Consider the following 21,815-nt stretch of genomic DNA (forward strand, 5'->3'; position numbering starts at 1 on the left):
GTCTCAGCTGCATATGACAATTTTGAGTGCAACTATGAGAATCAAATCCACTGCTGTATAGCAGTCGCCTTCGATAAAAGAGCTCATTTGCAACCACAGGCAGCAGCCACATGATCGAAATGTGAAAATGTGAACTTGATGAATGAGTAATGCAAGGCAGAACTTATCAGCACTTCAGCATGAGGTTGTGGGAAGGAAGAAAGTGTGCTCATATTTTCCAGCAATTCTTGTCACTATTCAGCTTTGAACACACTGATCCAATCAGACAATGACTGGTCAATTTTCCCCACTATATCGTCAATTTCTCTTGGACTGAGAACAACAGTTTGGCTGATTTGTCAGACCGTAACTATAACTTTTCATTTTGGCACCACCATAAATAATATCAAGGTGAAGAGATGTTTTTTTTTTATGATATGATATTGCTCTCCTGTTGTTTTACGAACGCTCACCAAAATAGAGTGATAAACTGAACTCATCCAGAGAAAGAGCAGACGGTTGCAGAATTGTTTTGGCTTGTGCTGTATACACTACAGCTGTTTTATTTGGTCGACTGTCAAGCCTTTTTATGTCATTTGTTGCACTTGTTCTCATCCAATGCAGTGACTCACAGAGTAACAGTCACAGCAGAGCCTGAAATTTTGCGAATACTGAATATTTGCGATCTTTCTGTGTCCGGTTTTAGATTATAAGGGCCTTTGAAGCACATTTAATGTTTTCCCAAATTTAAATAACATATCATTTTCTTCCTTTTGATACTCAATTTTAATTGATAGATTTTCATATAACAGATTTCTGTGTTTAAATGCATGTCCAGTTAATGGAATGTATGCACAGCTAATGTTTTTCTGCCAATCATGAAATTCCAGTGAGAGCTTTAGGTGACTATTTTCAATTTCCTAAGTTTCCGATTACTGCATCAATGTTGTAATGTAATTAAGGTACATTCAGGTAAATACACTTAAGCATCCAGTTGGTTGTTAAAGCATAAAAAGAGGCAAAAGACTGTTTAAACACAGGTACCGTCAATAGCTGCAGGTCAGCGTAGAAATTCCATTGAACATACTGGGGTAAAATTAATTTCCATATTTTAAAGACATGGAAATATAGTTTATTGCTGTGTTTTTTGTTTGTACTGATACCCACTTTATGTCTTATCTCAGCCAGGCAGTGAAAATCGCAGTTTTTTACAGAAATCACATCTTAAACTCTGCAATTTTGTATGAGATGACAATATTCCAGAAGCCCTGGGGCTGGAAGATTGAAATTAAAAATCAAGGTTAATTGACAAATAAGTAATCAGTTAAGTTAGAATTAGTTTGTTAGTTCCAAATCTGTACAGCTAATTTAGATTTTACTGCATTGTGGAAAACATAAGGGCTAAGTTCTGCAGTTGTCAGAATTATTAGCCCTTCTGTATATTTTTTCCTCCCTTTTTTTTCAACTGAAAGAATCATTTTGATAACTAGTTTCTAATAACTGATTTGCCATGATAACAGCACATAATATTTTGCTATATATTTTTCAAGATATTAGTATTCAGCCTAAAGTGCAATTTAAAGCCAAGTTGGGGTAATAAGGCAAATCATTGTATAGTGATGGTTTGTTCTGTGGACAATCAATATATATCAATATATATCAATATATATCAATATATATATATATATATATATATATATATATATATATATATATATATATATATATATATATATATATATATATATATATATGTATGTGTGTGTGTGTGTGTGTGTGTGTGTGTGTGTGTGTGTGTGTGTGTGTGTGTATTGCTTAAGGTACCTAATAATATTGACCCTAAATTAGTAAAAACAAAAAAAATAAAAATGCTTATTTTATGGCTGAAATAAAATAAATAATATTTTCTCCCGAAAAAATATTATCGAATATGCTGTGAAAAATGTCTTGCTTTGTAAAAACATAATTTGAGTAATATTTGGAAATGAAAACAAAATCACAGGAGGCTTAACCCTCTGGGCTCTGAGGGTGTTCTGGGCCTTTTTTGGGTGTTTTGACATGCACTGACGTTTGTGTTGTTTTCGGTATTTTAAAAACATATAAATGACTCAAGTGTGGTAAGTTCTAAACAGCACAAGTTGGGCTACAATAATTGTCACTTCAATCTTATATTCTTGAAACATTTCAAATGTGCTACATCTTATCTCAAAAATAAGACACAGAGTCATTAGAATATTAATGATAGTTCTGTCCCCCGAACTGTGTCTTGTTTGGTTTCTACATCTTCTTTTTTTGCAGATGTGCTCATTTCTTCCAGCCTCATCTGCTGTCGCCTTTGTGTTTCTACAAAGCTCTTGCAGACTAACAATGGTTTACCTAAACATGGTTTACCTTTTTTGTTTTAGTTGAACCTTCTGGACTCCAGTCTTCACCTTATTTCTACCCTCCATTACATGGTTAAAAGCATCAGGTAATAAACTATTTTGCTATATTGAGTATTTTGGATAAAAGTGCAATTTCCCAATAGTTTCTTGAATTTGTGATTATACAATGATACTGTATAATTTGACTTGTTATTTGCACAGTGAATTTAAAAACATTTCTTTCTTAAAATACAAAATAAATCATTAGGCATATTTTTTGTAAAACATTTCAGTCATTTAATGATTATACCAACATTTTATTTGAATATTCACAAAATATATATATATATAAAATATTGAAACTCAATATTCTGCTCTCATTGTAGACGTTCAGCGTTCCTCTCACTGTCTATATAAAATGCATTTGTAGGATCATTTAAAGGGATAGTTCAGCCAAGATTCAGTCATTTAAAGAGCCATGCTTGCTTAACATGCAAGCCAATGAGGTTTATTCTCACATGAGTAACCTTATTCGATAAGCTCTACCCATGTGCATTGGTCAATGTTTAATAAAGGACTAAATTAAATATGTCATGTAAGACAAAAATGATATTGAATTCAGCCAATCAGTGCACATTAATTGATTTTACAACGTCTTAATGCACCTTTTGATGTTGCTTGAAACAATATTTAAATGCCTTTATTTTTGTTCCAAAGATGAAGAAAATGAGTAAATGATGACATTAATGCTGTTTATGGGTGAAATATCCCTTTTATTAAAAAAAAGAAGAAACAAACAAACGAAAAAATTCACATCTTTGACCCATATGCACTTAACTTTGTATAAATATATACATAAACACACATACATGTATATGCATTCCCTTCAAGTTATATCATCATCAACACCATAGAATGTCCATTGTAAAAACTCGCTTTCAGTCCACTACTGACCCAATACAACAAAGATATAGGCACCTTGAAGAATTCCTTAATTAGCATCGACCCCTAATAAAACAAATCTGTGTTTGTCCATGATAACGGATAACTAAAAGTGGCCTGTTCTGAATCCTCCTGTGACCTTTAGTTATCTTTAACTGTTTGATGAAGGTAGATATGGCCTCATTTGATATTATACAAAATAGAATTCAACAAAATGGGGTGATTGTGCAAGGAAAGCAAACAGCAGCTTATCACTGAAATTTAAACCTTTAAAAAAAAAAAAAAAAAAGTTCCTTCTGAGAATCGCAGCAGTCCTATGGGAAATAAAAGCATGGATTGTAGAATAGTCCCTTTGTGGCCATTTTCTTTTGTTAGTGTTGTTGGTGGTGCTATCAAACATAAAAATACAGCTTCTGGATCTGGCTGATTTGGTGACAGACAATTTGAGATTTTATTTTCACATTATAAGCGTCCTAACAACACGCGACACAACAAGATTCCAGTATCAAGCAATCAAGCAAACATTTAAATGCCAGCCATTTATAAGAGCAGAATAGTGCTCTCAACAAAATGGACAGGTTTATAACCTAATTAATAAATTATAAACCTATTTAATATTATAGCAAGTACATACTGAGTGATTGATGTTGATTTGCTCACTCACAGTTCTGATGTTTATGTTTCTATTATTTTATTTTCAAAATCTAAGGTAAACTATCTGCTGTCACGTAAAATGGTATTCAAACTTACATTGGTAGCGATTAACACTGAGTAAAGCAAATAATAAGCACCTGAGGTGATCTCTGTCATAGTAATTTATGCTGTTTTTTCAGCCGTGACATTGCAGAAATAGAAACCCTATCATTCATTCGTTCTCTTTTGGCCTAGTCCCTTTATTTATCAGGGCTCGCCACAGCGGAATGAACCGCCAAATTAGCCAGCATATGTTTTACGCAGCGGATGCCCTTCCAGCTGCAACCCAGTACCAGGAAACATCCGTACATTCTTACAATCACACACATACACTACGCCCAATTTAGTTCATTCAATTCACCCATACTGCATGCCTTCTGACTGTGGGGGAAACTGAAGCACCCAGAGGAAACCTATGCGAACACGGGGAGAACATGCAAACTCCACATAGAAATGCAAACTGACCCAGCTGGGACTTGAACCAGCGACCTTCTTGCTTAGAGGTGACAGTGATAACCAATAAACCACCATGTCACCTATAAACCATTTCTAAACTAGAAAATCTGTGTCGCCATTGTGGATGGTTTGGGCAAAAACTCTCCTTAACATTAAAAAGATACCTTTTATTTGTGTGTCTCAGCATCGCGAGTAGTTAGAACATTGTGATATGAATACAATCTGACCAGAAAAGGATCAAATATTTGTCCTTTGGGTATTTTTTCCACATGTGTGTATTGTAGTAAAATAGGACTTGACTGATACCGGATGTGCAACTTTCATTAATTTAATCACCGAGTATTGCCAATTTCTCCTATTCATTTTATACAAGCTACCAGGCTCCTCTGTATTTTACAGTCTCAGTTGTAGTTGGTGTGTTGGACAGCAGGGCGGTGCGTTTTTTTCTGGGAATTCATTCTGATCCATCAGTCCTCACATGGATATAAAAGTAAAGTTGTGCTGCTTCTCAGACTCTGTAAATGTTTGATCTGTAATATGACGTAGGTGTCCTCATGTCACTGGCCTCGAAATGTCTAATAGAGTCTCCATGCTAATTGCACGCTCCATGCTAAATGTTGTATTATCCATCGGGAGCTTTCCGCAGCCATTGGTAAAACTGTTCCTGGAACAGGATGTGCCATTTTACATTGGCTTGAACGATCTCGACGGCTCGAGCGAACGCAGGCGCTGACTCTCCTCCGCTGGTCAGGATGAACTCTTTCAGCTGAAGAGAAGATAAACAATTCTCATTAACATTATCATATGTATCAGAGATTGTGTGTTTATGTTTGTAAGTGGCACCTTCGGCTCTGACTGATAAACAGCATCAGAAGATACAACGCTTTTTCATGCAAATGCCTGATGTGTAATTTAGCAGATAACAATGATGTTTATGATAATGAGGTGTGGGAATGCATTGAAGTAAACAGAATTATCGGTGTTGTTTTAGTTGTTTGTCTGAAAGGGAAGGACACTTGGGTTTCTGAAAAGAATTATTTTATGATAATAATTCCAATTGATGATGTTGTGAGGTCTTGTGCATATGGAAGAATGTGCATTGCGATTTAGCGTTCGACATCTTTGTTTAGTTTTAAGCCATTTCAGAATTGCATTTCATAGAATCTTTTAAAAGAAACGAAAAAAAGTCATCAGCAGACTGTATCCTCTGGGACTGAAGCTGAATGAATTTGACTAAGTCAATATACGTTATATTTCCTATAATAAGTTTAAGAAGGTACAATGAAGAAATAACCCAACTAATCAGTCTAGGGAACATTTCTGCAGTCTTCAAAGTGTACATTTGCTCATTTTCATCTTAAAAATATTCTGACCAAGGTTTTATTATTAATAAAATTATGTTAGTATGTTAAGCTGGAGTTTTACTCGCGCCTGGCACCGCATCGCGCACCTCCGCTGACTGCGCTCGGCTGAGGCTTTTATACTCACCGCGTTCGCCTTTGTGATATTCTTTAAAACGACAGGGGGCGGTCAAAAGAAACCCACCGTAAAGTCAGACGGATAAACAGAGAAGTAGAAAGTTTCCGGAACTACGTCATATCATAATATAGTTCAATATTTTTAAACTATTGATTTTGTATTGTTTTTATGCATTATTTTAATGATTATAAGTATTTTTTATAACAATTCAAGATTTTTTTTTTATCAGATCACTTGCTTTTGTTCATATTTCAACTAGTTTTACCATTTAAAGTTTATTATAATATTAATCACAAGAGAACATGAGTTGCTTTACAAATATATTTTATTATGGCAAGAATAGAAGCACAAAAAATTATATATTTTATTAGAAAAATATTTTTTTCAGATTTAGCCCCCTCCACAAATATATAAATCAGTGTTAACGGTGGAAAAACATATTCTGTATTTGTAATTAATGACAACAGAACATGAGTTACTCTACAAATATATGTTTTATTATCGCAAAAAAAGCACACTTACTAAAAAATATAGATTTTTTTTTAGATTTAGCCCGCTCCACAATTCACACATTATTGTCTGGCTAGTTTCTGTCCTCTCCTTATGCTAAAAAGGCAATGATGGTCCAACATTACAGATCATTATCATCAATAAAGCCCAGAGAAACAGGGCATCAGTACATTGTAAACCGATAGGTTTAAATATTCCTTCCCAGTTATCACAGAAAAACTTCTGTGACATCATTAGTTTTGTAACTATTAAACTATAAATTCAAATATAAAATTAAAATCAAAGTTTTAAATTCAAAATAAAACCTATAAATGGTGAAAAAACATATTTTGTGATTGTGTACCTGGTCTCCACTTTTGCCATGGCCTTTTTTGGTTTTAATAAATTTATTCTTCAGGTTTTTCCAAACCTTTTAACAAAAACTTTCTCCTTTCCCACAGCTGTTGCTATTTCTAGCCAATAATTATTGATCATTAGGTTATCTCTCTGATCACGGGTCATTAGATGTGTGTACAGTCGTACTGTTTCAGACAAAACCTCTTCAGAGTGTATCATATTCCACTCAAATCAGTTGCGGCGCCACGCGCACTGTTCGTTCGAGTTTCAAAAAATGCCTGACGCTAGAAACAAACCTCCGCAAACTCCGCGATGACGTCACATTCGCCGCACACACTCAAGCGAACAAGCGGATGCGTCGAGTATAAACCAGGCTTCAGTCCCATAAAGATTTGTCTATACAGTCCCTCGCCATAACATGATTCACCTTTCACGGTCTCACAGTTTCATGTTTTTTTTAGTGCAATTGACATGTTTTTTATAGCACATTCTGTTCTGCTTCCTGTTTAACGTGCTGTGTTCTGCATCCTGATTGGCTATAGACCATTGTCAATCAATCTCCTCCGTGCCCTGTCTCCTGTACAGTAGAGATTGCGTTCAGCTTGCCAAATTGACATAAACCTTTAATCTCTAGCAGTGTGAATCTGAAGTGTTGTACTGTGTGTTTGCAAGTTTTCAACCACAACAATCCCCTTAATGTCGACAAAACGTTCTGCGCCATCAAATACACAAAGCAGCACCCAAAAATTGAAAGTTGCTAACAATTGCACTAAAAGTTGGACTTCTGAACATGCATAATGGAAAGTAGAAGTTACGTAAGTGTTTTCTGGCTTTCTGAGAAAATAGTGTAGTGAGTGGTTTTACAGCCTTAAAACATTGATAATAATTTAAAAAATAAAGTGGACTATGTGGATTTCACCTCTTAGGGGCTATTTTTAGAAGTATTTTCAAACGAGAGACCACTGTAATTTATTAGTCTTTAAATAAATATATTTTTTACAATGGTGTATAGAAAATCGGGAAAGGTTTTTGTTATTTTTTTAAGCTTTGTGTACAGATGACCATTTCCATAGTGATCCTATTCATACAGTACTTATACAGAAAATGCTGTTATGCTTACCAAATCAGCAGTTGCAATGCCACTTTTTGAAAAATACATTTCAGCACTCATATGTGACCCGAAACCAGTCATAAGGGTCAATTTTTTAAAAAATTTGTAATTTTTGCACATCACCTGATGTATATGTATATTGAATGAATAAATAGGTTTTCCATTGATATACTCTGTTAGGAAAGGTCAATGTTTGGCTGAGATACAGCTATTAAATATGGAATCTGAGTGTGAATCTGAATGAAGGGCTTAGCATATTGCACATAACTAATGCAAAACTTGGAAATCTTAACAGAACATAATATTTGTCATATAAGAAAAAAATCAATAATTTATTTGACCCATATACTGCAATGCATTTCTGGATGTTTTTGGCTTTATGGTCTAGGGTCACATATAGTGCTGTATTCTGTTGTACGTCATTTTGTAAACAGAAATGCACTTTTTTTATTATTATTATTTTATAAAGCTTTTTAAAAAAACAATCTCAACTTTTTGATAAATTGATTGGGAATTGTTACTTGTGGCAATCACTTTTACTTTCAATTGATCTTGTTTGTCTTTGTCCCTTTTTAGTTTTTTATTGGTTGATGTGGTGAGGTCAAGCTTTTAAAACAAACTTCTTGCTCTCGCACATTCCTCTATGCCACCACAGTTTTTAACAGCTTATTTGTTTTGTTCTCCTTTACACTTTCTTTTTGATATTTGTTTGGAGTGGAGAGTCCTTACCTGCTTTAGGTTTGTTTGGTTGTTTTTTGTTATGTTGTTGGGCTCCTCATCTCTTGTCATTTTGTAATGTTTTACTGGTTATGTTATGCTAATAAATAATTTAGTTGGAGCACTTTGGCCGTTGTTTATTTATGTTACGCTGTTTTAGGATCATGAGTCGTATTTAGTTAGGTAACTTAACGTAATTGGGGACTCGTCCACTTCTCTTCATAATTTTTTTCACCGTTTTTTTTTTGATACCAAAATTTTTTGATATTACAGAATGATAGTATGTTAAGTACTGTAATAGTAGTTTGGGACTGGGAAATTACGCATGACGTAGTTTCGTGTCATAGGGAATTCTGCGTATCGTGTCACACCGGAGCGTGTGCATGTTTGTAAACATTATGTTTCTTTTGCTTAGTTATCAACACGGTTGCTTGGTGAAGCTTGCTAGAAATGCAAGTAAGCAAAGTGTTTCGGTCACACTTTACAATAAGGTTCATTAGTTAATGTTAATTAATGCATTTACTAACATGAACATACAATGAACAATACATCTAATACTGTATTTGTTCATGTTAGTTAACGTTAGTTAATGAAAATACAGTAGTTCATTGTTAGTTCATGTTAACTCATGGTGCATTTACTAATGTTAACAAGCATGGACTTAGATGTTAATAATGCATTAGTAAATGTTCAATTATGATTATTAAATGCTGAACATGTGTTGTTCATGATTAGTTCATCTTAGTAAATGCATTAACTAATGAACCTTATTGTAAAGTGTTATCAGTGTTTCTGTATACTTTTCATTGACATCTAGCGGTTTTTACTTCCCTGATAGGCTGAAAAGGCATTGTCCTTTAAACTTTGTCTGTTTTTTGATTGTTTTTGTAGTGTTGCAAGGAGGCGCTTAGGGTTATCTGTTAACGCAGATATCTCAGGTGTTTGTCTATAGAATCTTGTGGGATTGTTATAGATTATCTCAAAATCCTTTTCTTAGACTTTCAAACTGTTGATGCCATATATATGAATGGCCCAATTGCATAAAGTTTTCCATTGTTTATTTGAAAATAGTGTCATGCAGACTCACCTCATTCAATTCGGCCTCAGTATTGAGAAACTCTGTCACACCACTGATTAATTTTGAGTTCATAAATAAAGCTTCTCCATACCTGCGAATGAGAGACGCAAACTATTTTATTAAAAACTTTGGGGGGCTTTAATCAGCCCAGCAGTAAACAAACACTAGTAGATATTTCTCTGTTCCTCCAACAACAAACAAGAAATAACATTTACCAATAAATATCTTATGAGAGTGTGGATGTAAAATTCATAGCAGGGACTGAACAGAAGGTTAAATTCACTGATAAGCAGGAACGAATAGAGCTACATTCACCTGGAGTTCAATATGTCCCACTTCTCTCTGAAATATCTCCATGCTAAATGTCTTCCCAGTGGATTGCGGGCCACATGTATGATGACATCAATTACATCCTGATCTGGCACCAGGTCTGATGTTAGGGACAGATTCAGGAGCCTGCAGACAACAAAACAAAATTCTGCCATACTTTAGGTACAATTTTCACTATTAACAAACTGGTAACCATGATTTTTGCTCAATAAACCCCTAATTTGCTGCTTATTATTGGTTGTTAATGTAGTATTTAGGTAGGTAGGATTAGGGATGTAGAAAAATATCATGCAGACTGTGTACTTTATAAGTACAAAAAAGGCTACATAGTCTTAAAAGGCAAGTAACAATCCACTAGTTAATTATGAAAACTGGAACTTAATTTAAAGTTTTACCCAAATGTCCTTAGTTTGTAAGAATGTAATGAAATCTTTAAAAATTATTCTAAACCAATAAGTATCGCAATCTACTGTATTTGAGCCAAATTATTGGTTGTTTTCTGCAAAACATTCACTGACAGGCACCAAAAATGCAATAATTCAAATATGTTTTCCATGCTGTCAGTCCGCATCATTAAAAAGTAATTAACCTGAAAAGCCCAAATCGAATGTAGACAGACCCATTCACTTCAAATTTGTGCAAAATGTCAAGTGGATGAGAAGGGAGGAAATAGGAAATGAGATGTTACACATAAAGACGCTGCCATGATGCACAAGTTTTCCATTTGCTAGAACATGTGAGGTAATTTCTTCACCGTGATCTTAGTTTAGCTGGTATTCCGGGACTTTGACTTGCATCTTGAAGTCACTTCTTGCAGCTTTTCATAAACACCCTAGACATCAAAGCCACTGGGATTAATCTCACATCTGTGAGTGCAAACAAGCTTTTAAAAGATTTTATTATTCATTCATTTTACTTTGACAGTCCCTTATTTATGAGGGGTCACCACCGTGCAATGAACCGCCAACTATTCCAGCACATGCTTTACGCAGCGAATGCCCTTCCAACTGCACCATGATCTCACGAGAAAACATAAGTATTTTTGTTTTTTCAGTTTAGCGGCTAATTTGTATGAATTTTTGCAGTTGTATGAAAATGTACGGTTTTTAAAAAGGAGGTGTGGCACTCAACCCTGCCCATAAACCCAATCATCACTGGGTGATAAGCAAACCATACTAAATTGTACAAAATAGGTTGTTCGAATTCATACGAATTACAGCCACTAAATCGAAAAGTTACAAATTGCCTTGAAGTACAGTAGTGTTGGAAACACCCATACACTCACATTTACACACACACTCATACACTACGGCCAGGTTTGTTTACCTAATTCACCTACACCACATGTCTTTGGACTGCATGTCTTTGGGTAAACTGGAGCAACTAGAGGAAATTAATACGAACGCCTGTGGGAACATGCGAACTCCAGCCGGGACTCAAACCAGTGACCTTCTTGCTGTGATGTGACAGTGCAAGCCAACGTGCTACCCCAGAAATATTTGATTTTAATTTAGATTTATATTTAAAACTTATATTGAATTACAAAATTAATCATTGTGGTTGTTTAACATCTCTTAATATACTTGTGTTCACAACAGAGAGACTGATAAATGCACCTGTATGGATAAACAAAATAGTATAATACTGTTTTAAGTAATTAATGTGTACATGTATGTCATAAGGGGGGCGTGGTCGAAAGCCCTAGGAATAAGCTGATGAGAATCACCTGGGTGCCACCAAAGTCTCTTTGGCTGCGCGTCCAAAATGGCATACTTCCACACTATATAGTGCGCTAGTATGCAAGCCGAGTAGTATGTCTGAATTCAACGTATGCAGAAAACAGTATGCGAGGAGTACTCAGATGGCCTACTACTTGCGTCAGCTGATGTATATGTATATACAAGCATCGTATCCAATGCACCGTGAAAGAATTTATGAATTGGAGTAAATCGATGCAAATGACCTGGGTGGGACATGTGATCATGACAAAATGGCGAATGTAGTACGTCCGAGTGCCATTCATCCTACTCATATTCATACTGTATAGAATGTCGTGTATACATCCAAATTTAAATGCAGTACAGTACCTACTGAGTAGTATGGGATTTCGGACGTAGCCTTTGTGTATTATGGATGTGACCAAAGTGGATTCTGTTCACTCGGCAGCTATATTTGGAATTTTTCTGGGCAGTTCATCCAAAGTCCTGTCTAAATGAGTGGGGAATCCTGAAATCCTGAAAACCGCTTGCTTTAATTTTAAAACTAAATTACATAATTCAAATCAGTAATAAAATCTGTAGTGACCTGTTCCGTTACTTTTACTCTAATTACATTAAAAGATGTCTTTCCTGTTTGCTCCAGCTACTGTGCATGTCCAAGGATTGGCAAAACATAGATCTCATTTACCGCTGTTTCAATTGTAACCACAGGATAAATATAAATATATAAATATTAGAATAAAAGAGACAGAACCCATAGCAAAAAAATGGAACATGACAATGGAAGGACACAATATGTGACGAGTTCTGCAGTCCAGTTTAAAAGCACCCACATCACTTGCCTCGCTGCATTCACAATGCTTTTGTCCTCTTATGCCATTTAATACATTTACACTTTTTAAGCAAAGGACAAAAAATTCTGCTGAAGACAGAGCTGAACATGGAAAATTAAGTATATGAGCCTTAGCCTTAAGGCACACTGGATCGCAACACTTATCAAAAGAAAAAAAGAACATGGAGGAGGGGGATACAATTTACTTCATGTCAAAGAAATCAATACCAAATGTACCCATGCACCCCATCCTTCACATTCAGTGATTGAAGCACATTTACTAGCTCACTCCATACAGGGCAGTTTTTCTCGGTGGTAGATTAAATATCAAGCACACACACACACATGTGCGCGCGCACACACACACACACACACGCTCACACAGCTCATCTGTGATGGGGGCTTTGCTTGTGCTTGCGGTGTGAAATTTAAGTGTGCCTGAAATCAATGAACTGCTGCTAAAGGTCTTCTCTACTCTTTTAAGTCTGGCACTAGAGCAAAGGTGGACGTCTGAATGCTGCAGTCAAATGTCCTCCATGTTTGGGGTTCTGGAAAACCCTGAATGAACTGATATTAGAGTCACTTCAAATGCAGGCTGGTTCCTGATGAGATGTGTCATTTCTACTTGCATGGCTTTTCAAATGAGACTCACTATCAAGTGTGTAATGTAGACCTTTTAAAAGTTATTAGGGATTAAGGCATTACTCCTGAGACCTCATTTGAGGAAAGTACTCAGACAGTTGCACCTTTGGATCATGATCCTGATGTTTCTGAAATCACACGGTTTAGATAGCCAAGAATAAAGGGATGGAAATCCCAGTACAAATCCAATGGGACACATTAGGGCTGGTAAAGTGTGGATTCCTGTCCATTTATGCACACTGAGAGAATTACGGGTGTTCAGCAACATCAAGTTGAAACTAGGAAAGTATATGAAACTTACTGATTAGGCATTGCTTAAGTCAACTATATACTTTAAAAAGATCTTCATTATCAATTCTTAGAGAAGAGGGATTTTTGAAGTATACAGCAAATGTTCCCCCTGCATGTTGATTAGAGATAACAAACACCTTTATATCATGGAGGAATACTTTAACACGGTTTATATTCTCAGAGGACAGTCAACAGTAGTTTTTTTTCCCTTTGAGCTTTGACTCTCTTACAGGTTCTCCACACAGCAGTGTGGCTCTCACATCATGCTAATGCTATGCATTGTAGCCCTTGGTGCCAGTTTCTAATTATCACATGAGTGTTTTTAGCGCCTGTGTTTTTCTAACAATGATGTCTGACACTTCAACACCAGCACATCACTTCTGCTGCTGTAGCGCCATATCATTTGCTAATATTCAGATATTTTGTGATGTGGAAGAAAAAATTTCAAGTTAGCAACCAGATTCAAACTACTGTACCAGCAAAAATGATCTGACCGCCAAATGCAGTGTGTTCCTGGATCAAGATTTACAGTATGTTAAAAAGCATAGTCCTAATCAGTAACCAGTGTTGTAGTCGGGACCATTTGAGTCAAGGTCAAGACTGTGACCAAATAAAGGAGTCAGTATCATTGTCACATTCTCTTATTAAGGATCAAGGCCAAGAATTTTGGAATCTAGGCCTACAAACCAGGTGCTGCATCAACCTAGGTGATACAACGGCTGTCATTCAGCTTTAGATCAGCTTTAGAAAGAGTGACGAAGCCAGTTAGTAGATACTGGGATGGTTAGGAAAACACGATGGACAGAGGCCAGTGGACAAATTTGACCAGGATATAAAGAATTTTCTAAAGAAATCATGAGATTTTTATGACCTCAAAATCACGTCTTATCTGAAGTTCCTTTCTTATTGACAGTATGGTGTCACTATAATATTGACTTGAACCTTAACTCAAACTTAACACTTTTTTGATCAAAATCTTCATTCAGACCCAAGATTAATTTGGTTCTGACTGTAATATTATACTATACAGTGTGTCCTTGTAACTATACTAGGGCACTAGGACCACATTGTAAGACCATCAGCTGGCCTCACTAGCACCTCTTTCAGCAGCAACATAATTTTCCCATGTGGCCTTTCATCCGGGTACTAACCAGGCAAAACCCTGCCTAGCTTCAGTGGGCAATCATGTGAAAGCTGCAAAGTGCTAGCTGCCTTAACCCTGTTCTAGCAGCCGATTCGAATGTTATCACTCTATTAAATTTGGCGTTATCAGTGGTTATCAGCTGATTGATATGGCCTATGTTGGGGCCTTCTACGCCTACTAGTAAGCTCAGAAAGCTGTTATCATCCATCCACATGTTTAATCATCTATAGATCACATACAACTGTGACGGGAAGTAAACAAGAATTATTTTAATTATTTATTAAATTTTTCCATTAATTATATTTCATTAACATCTACCCCTACCCCAACCCTAAACCCAATTGTCACAGTAATGTAAATCTGCTAATCACGTCATGGCTTTATAGGAGCAGGTGAGATTTCCATCTCTGGTTGGCATTTTGGTGTTTTGACCTGTTGATGGGACTCTCTCCACTAGCCTTCCAGTGAGTAAAGCATGTTGGAAACCGTGAGTAAAATGAAATGGATTATCAATCGGAAAATTATCTGTCGGAAATTAACTTGATTAACTTGGCCGGTTCATGGTGTACATGTATAGCTAATTCCAAAGGTTTGTCTTTTGTGTTAGGGTATATGTAAGAGAAAAGAGTTGTAAGGAGTTGTTGTTTTGCAGAGTCTGCTAGCTGCTGCTTTGCTGTTTCTTAAGTGGCATTTGGTCTTATTCGGAAGCATTATTTCCATCTGTGCGTGTTTTGTAATTCGAACTTAAGCACCTCGAATTCCACATCAATGGTGGCCAATTCATGTGCGCTGGCTTTGTATGATTTACACAAGTCTTTAAACCACCTGTGTGCGTTGCTGTCGGAAACAAATGTTAGTCTAGTTTGTTTGTGACTTTCTCTAATTGGGTGATTTTTGTATGGATTGTTGTTATTATTTAGTTTTGTATTCTTTCCTTCTGCATGTGCTGTTAATATTGTTAATTTTTATTTTTTTTTTTTTGAGAAGTGGGTGTCATTGTTATTGTTGGTGTCATTATTGCCAAATCGGAACCAAGGCTTTTGTGTGCATTTTATAATTTGAATTTTGTGGTTGGTGGTGTTTACAATTTATTATATTTACTTTCCTTGGGTTTGTGATTTTGTTCTCAATGGTTATGAAATATATGTAGTTGTTCCTATTTGTGTATTATTATATGCTAGAGTGAAACACATTGAATAACAACAAATAATAACAACTGATAACTAATCTCATTTCTGTCTGGTTGTGTGCGGGATTTATATTGGTATAGACTTTTTTGTTATTGTATTGATATTGTCTTTGATTTTTTTCTTGTATTTTTCTTTCTGTTGTATTTTGTTCTAGAATAAATACAGAAATCTAATTTTAATAATTTGGTTTCTGCTGTTTGTGTATGGGATTTATATTTTGTATGGACTTTTTGGATATCATATTGATCTTGTTTGTATTTTCTTTTTTTATTGATGTATTTTGTTCTAGATTAATAACAGCCATACATTGGTCTATTATCAACTTGTGGGTATAGTGTTTGAAGAGTAAGCCCTAAAGGGTACATAATTGGTAAACTATCCTTAACTGGTGTTTTTGCCACTAAAGGAATTTTTTTCAATTAGGGGAATATTTTATTGTGATGTTGAGCCCAAGGTTTTAAATAGTAAATGTAAGAAATAAAATTAAACATTTTTAATCTGTTAACTCTGCTTGTTACTTTCCATTAAGTTAGAAAATGACCATAGGGGAGACCATCGTAAGGTTGGACATAGGGGCCTTGAGGGCTGTGCTCCCTTCACCTTTTATATTAGTACAGCTGATTAACCTTGTGGTTGGATGATAACAGCCTTCTGAGTCTACCAGTAGGCACAGAAGGCCCCTAGGCCCATATCTATTAGCTGAAAACCACTGATAAAGCCGATTCAATCGAGTGCTAACATTCAAAGTGGATGGTTCTCAGACTTAAATCCTAACACAAACCCAACACTCTTTTGACCAAGATCTTCATTCGGACTTTACTTTCTTCTGGTTTTGATCCTGACTCAATTCCTTTATGTAAACTTAATACATTTCTGGTCTTGAACGTGGACTCAGATTTGAGTCAGATTGGACTTGATCCTCTTTTGGTCTCAAACCCATACCTGCCAACACTGCAATTTTTTCTTTGGAGTCTCTCGTATTTCACACCCATTTTCACACCCATCTCCCCTTTTATAGGAGAATGGGGGCTCCAAAGTATCTGTTAAATGTAGGATTCAGCTGCTTTACTTTAATGTGCTGTATTTTGGTTTGGTTTACAGAGAGCGTGTAAGCCTCATTGATTTTACCTTCAAGGAAGGCAATTACCAGCATCCAAAAAAAATGAAAAGTATCCTCACTGACTGTAATATGATGAATAGTATCTAAACATGAACAAAATGAAATCTAAATGTAGAGCACTGAAATGTGTTCTTGCTAAATGTGGCTCTATTTGTCTTCCCCTTCTAGCAAGGCAAGATCCCTCTCCACAATCTCATGCTGAAGATTCCCACAGGAATCCGCCTGTTGAGTGCTGAACACTCACTGCAGAGACGGGTCAGAGAGGGTCTCTTTATATGGCCAAGTTTCTTTCTCTCTGTGCATCTATAAAACAACAAACTGCAACTGAATAAATGGAGATGTCACACCAGCAGTGAATCCTGAGAGAACTGCTTCAGAATTTGTGTGGGCTTTGAGATCCTCGTCTGGTCTGGACAGGGTGTAATCCGTCACCGTCCTCATCCTGCTATTGAGTCGGCAGGATTTAAGACACCATGGAGATTTGTGGAGAAAGCTCCTACAGCAGCCATTGTCTTTACTGCCCCATCAGAGGAGTGAGAGTTGCTCTGTTGCTGTGAGTGGCAGGATGTGGAGGAAAGGACTGAAAAGGATTACTTCATGAGGTACAGTAGACTGCAAACTAACAAGTTGGTTATAGTCAAAACGGAGCTGTACATGCTCCAGACACCTCCAGATACTCCTTGCATTCAATTAAATGACAAAAACTTTATGCAGAAGTGAATAAAATGGTTGGTGCATCCAGGGGTGGAAGTTTCTTCTAACAGCAGGGGGACGGAAAACATAAAACATCGTAAGAGTGTCTTAAGGGGGACAGAAATAAGAAGACTAAAATTACACATTAAAGTTTAACCTCTCCAATTCAATAGCTACAATACTGTTCCAAGTATGTGAAAAAGTGGTAAGCAGGCATATGTACCAAAGCAATGCAGGGGAAAGGAGAGGGAGACTCAACAATTTCTAAACCTGTTTGCGTTTGTGTTGATTTACACATTTCTAAAGATATAAAATTGACACATTATTGAAAGTATAACACATTGTTATTTATCATTTTTAATAATAGTTTTGGGGGGGGCAAGTTTGACAATTTTTAAGTGGGGGTAGGATTGGGGTATTGGGCTGGGGGGCCTGTCCCCACCATCCTTGGGATTTCCACCAATGCATGGTACAGAGATGTCAAAGATTTTGCAAAATTTTAATTTATTTAAAACTAAGTTTAAATTTGCTAATAAATGCATCATGCTACATAATCTTATTAGAATAAATTTTATTATTATTATTATTATTATTATTATTATTGTTATTATTGTTATTGTTATTTTACAGTGTTGCAGTGTTGGTTGACCTGTTAAGCAGGAAGATGTTGTCACTGCAGGTCAAGGCCTCCAAAAGAACCTTCTTCTCAGAGACGGCTGTAGACGAGTGAAACTTCATCCAGATAAATTCCCACACATCCTCATCCATCAGAGAAACACCTGTGCAGTACACAATGTCCCGGACGTTGGGTGGAATCCTGCGAGACAGAAGATTGAATAACTGAGTGAAGACAAGAGCTGAAAACACATTTATAGTTGGACACATCTAGAGGTAAATTTCAAAGTAGGGCCAACTGTACTGAATTTCTTTCACACAAATATGTAGATTAATTTTTAGAGTAGAAGGGAAAAAATGTGAAGAATTCTAGCACTTGAAATTGCATTCTTTAGGTAATGAGCATTCCTCAACGTCTTTTTATTAAATACTTACTGAGAGTTACTGTAGATTCACAAGTTTTAGATTACATTGTGTTCACGGCTAATTCTTATTTAAATTCCTTGGAATTAGTGTTTTCTGAAGATATGTTTTTTTCACAGGAGTCAGTGAAGTCCCTTGGGATTGTTCAAAGATAGCAAATCACAAGCCAATCTTTCACCTCCAGAAGAATCAGTGAAAAACAGCGTGAGTGTATGTCTGCATGTTTTTATTAGTTGTACTTTTATTTGCAGTTTCTTTTTAAAAGTGTTTTTGCTGTTAATTGATGTTGAATGAAGGCACATTTACTGTCCATTAAAAATAGACAAGTTTGGACAAAAAAGAAAAAAAAAAGATTCTTTTAAAAATACATAGACATTTAGGCTGTCTGCATTCACTTTGAATCCCTTGATTTCTGTCACAATGATGAATGTCCATAATAACACGAGCAGATCTAATTTGATGATCTTTTATGCGGTTATAAATTGAGTGGTGAAAATTTGACCCGAATTCTCACTCCAGACCTTCAAAAGTAACTCATAGTGCAATATATATATTCTGGCGATATATCGGTCATAAGAAAGAGCTCTCTGTGGACCCATATAATGATCTGGTTATAAATCTGAGAAAAGAATAGCAGAGTATAGTGGAGCTACACGGAGAGAAAAGCATCTCAGGCTGTGAGGCGATGCATGTAATATTCGTACAGAAAGAAATAACATTAAACCTCAGGAGGAGCTGCGCCGATACAGTGACTGAACTTTTGATTTGCTCAAACAAAGCGCAATAAAGACCTGCTGATTCTGGATGAGCCGTCTGAGCCTCTGGGAGTTTTGAATGTAGCGAAACCAAGAACGACACCTTCAGTTAGATATGAAATCTTGTCACATCCAATTGGAGTGTATAGACTGAAATGTTCACACCTGAGAAGGTGATGTCTTGTTTATGACTGCCAATGGCAGGATGTTTTACTGATTTCCAAAACAAAGTTAGAGAATAACATTTGTGACCTCCCGTTAGCTGCCATTATATCTGGAAAATTCAGAATTATAATATGTTGAATGAGAATAGGAGACAGCTTGAGTCATAAGTCATAGTCTCGTATCTAGTATTTTACTAGTATCTGAGCCTTTATTGCTTCAAACAAGGCTAAAATTGTGTTATTTAGCTTGAGCAGTTTCTGTCGTCTTAATTGTTTTGAATCAATAAAACACATGAGGATGTTTTCTCAGCATTTGACTTTTGCTGTACAGTGAACTGAAGCCTCTCTTTGCAGCTCATAAACTCTGCTAGGTCATTCCTGTGACATTATCATCACCTTAACCATAAAAAGACATAAAGGTCAAACACATTGCTCTTTTATGATGTGCTCATTCCTGAATATCAAGCTGAACATCATCTTTTTATTATCCCAGCAGGACTAGAGGTCATTGGTGAAGAAAGGACACTAAAGGACACATCTGGCAGACCAACTTCAGCTGGCAGGTCAGAGGCAAACAACACAGTGTAAACAATACAGTCCACAAGTATCAAAAGGAAGATGTAACTAATAACACAAAATTACTGCAGAAGAAAGACATCACCATTTTTCTAGCAGGTGCATGCGTAAAGTAATATCTTACCATCTGTTGAGTTTGACATTTGTACACATGCAACTAAAGCATTTTTAATAGTCGTTCTGGAAAAAAGTATTCCCTAATTGCCTCAAAAATTAAAATATCTAAACTTTCATCTTTCTAAATGTCTGCCAGTGGATTAAACTAAACTCACTTGATGACCGTCCAGTAGGAAGACAGTTGTTCAGTACAGAGACTACTCCACAGGGTAATAATTAGAGCCACTGCTAGAGCAATTGAGCAGTTTCAGGGCAAAAGAGCGTAACATCTTTGACTTAGCAGGTCAAGCATTGGTTTATTTTACCTGAGGGTGTATTTCACATGTTAAAAGCAAAAATATAAGTAATAATTTGTTAATGGAGCATTTCGTTGCTATCACAGAGACTCAAGTCACATATGCAACCTCAATAAATTGTTAAATACTCATTATATGTAGCTAAGGTCAACATGTGATGCATATTATGAGAATAACAGAATCTGTGTCTAGATTTAAGGTCTAGCTGTCAATTTTAGGTCATGAATTTGAAGCTAGCAAGCACATTTCAAATGCGCTTGAGGTTGCCAATGTGAATAATATGAACTGTGTGTGTGGCCTTTCATGTATTTATAGGCATGCGGCCAATAGTTTGGCTGAGGGACAAAAAATATTCCTAAAAACTGAGCAAACACAATATCTTGTTCAGGCTAACATGAGTTCTTCAGATACACAAACAGACACCCACAATTGTGTTTATTTTTCAATATGGTCATTAGTCCCTGCCGGTGGCCTGGGGTTTTTGCCAGTGTGATATTGCATGCAGTACATGCATGTGAACATTGCTGTGGGCAGCAGGGAAAACAAATTAGATGAACAAATGCGTGTTGCCATGGACACCTGGCACAGAAATCATACTGTATGAATTTTGAGGGTTAAACATATTAAACAGTAACCAACCATTTTTTTTTGTTTTTATGTGTGTGATTAGACCAAGCAGGAATCGGTCTAATACAGTAACTTTTAAGTTTGAAACAAATTTGCTTACTAAATGAATTAGGTAATATTTAAGGACAGTGAGCAGAATCACTGAGCTTGAATATAAGCTATGCTGTAAATTTGCTCACCTGTTCTTGTTGCTGGAAATCCAGTCAGAAATTAGAGAAACAGCCTGGCGGTGACAGTGTTTGTTTCCAAAACTGCAGGCCAGCATGATCACCTCTCTCTGTAGCTCTCTAAGGAGGAAAGAGGGCCGGAAACCAGCAGGAGTACAGGAGAAGGAAGGGGAAAATTAAAAATTAAATACACATCTGCTGAGGTCATTCCCTTTCTTTGAGGAGGAAAATGTGTGGCTTACATTTTGCAGTGCCCTTACTTCAACTACATATACGTTTAAAACGGCAATATATAATTCAGGAAAGATGAAATGCAAGACTTACTCTGTCTGATAAGCTGAATGCATCAAGGAGCCGTCAGGGGAAGTGGCTGGCCAGCCAAGCTTGTGATACTTTGGTTCTACCTGTCTTAGTACATAATCCTGAGAAATTAAACAAAATGCAAAGCAAA

General features: G+C 36.2%; 1 protein-coding gene across 1 annotated transcript in view; it reads right to left on the bottom strand.

Annotated features, from left to right (window-relative positions):
* Positions 1–2,615: 2,615 nt before the first annotated feature.
* trhde.2 (thyrotropin releasing hormone degrading enzyme, tandem duplicate 2) overlaps positions 2,616–21,815 on the bottom strand; it is a 211,446-nt gene continuing 192,246 nt past the window's right edge. Inside the window, exons 14-19 of the mRNA XM_685797.10 lie at positions 21,689–21,786; positions 21,377–21,484; positions 18,274–18,441; positions 9,980–10,120; positions 9,674–9,755; positions 2,616–5,199 (exon numbers count right to left, since the gene is read on the bottom strand). Of these exons, the coding sequence (XP_690889.3) occupies positions 5,056–5,199; positions 9,674–9,755; positions 9,980–10,120; positions 18,274–18,441; positions 21,377–21,484; positions 21,689–21,786 (741 nt within the window). The 3' untranslated portion in view covers positions 2,616–5,055. The remainder of the gene's footprint in view (positions 5,200–9,673; positions 9,756–9,979; positions 10,121–18,273; positions 18,442–21,376; positions 21,485–21,688; positions 21,787–21,815) is intronic.

This window comes from Danio rerio, chromosome 4, assembly GCF_049306965.1.
Source record: "Danio rerio strain Tuebingen ecotype United States chromosome 4, GRCz12tu, whole genome shotgun sequence".
Lineage (NCBI taxonomy): Eukaryota > Metazoa > Chordata > Actinopteri > Cypriniformes > Danionidae > Danio > Danio rerio.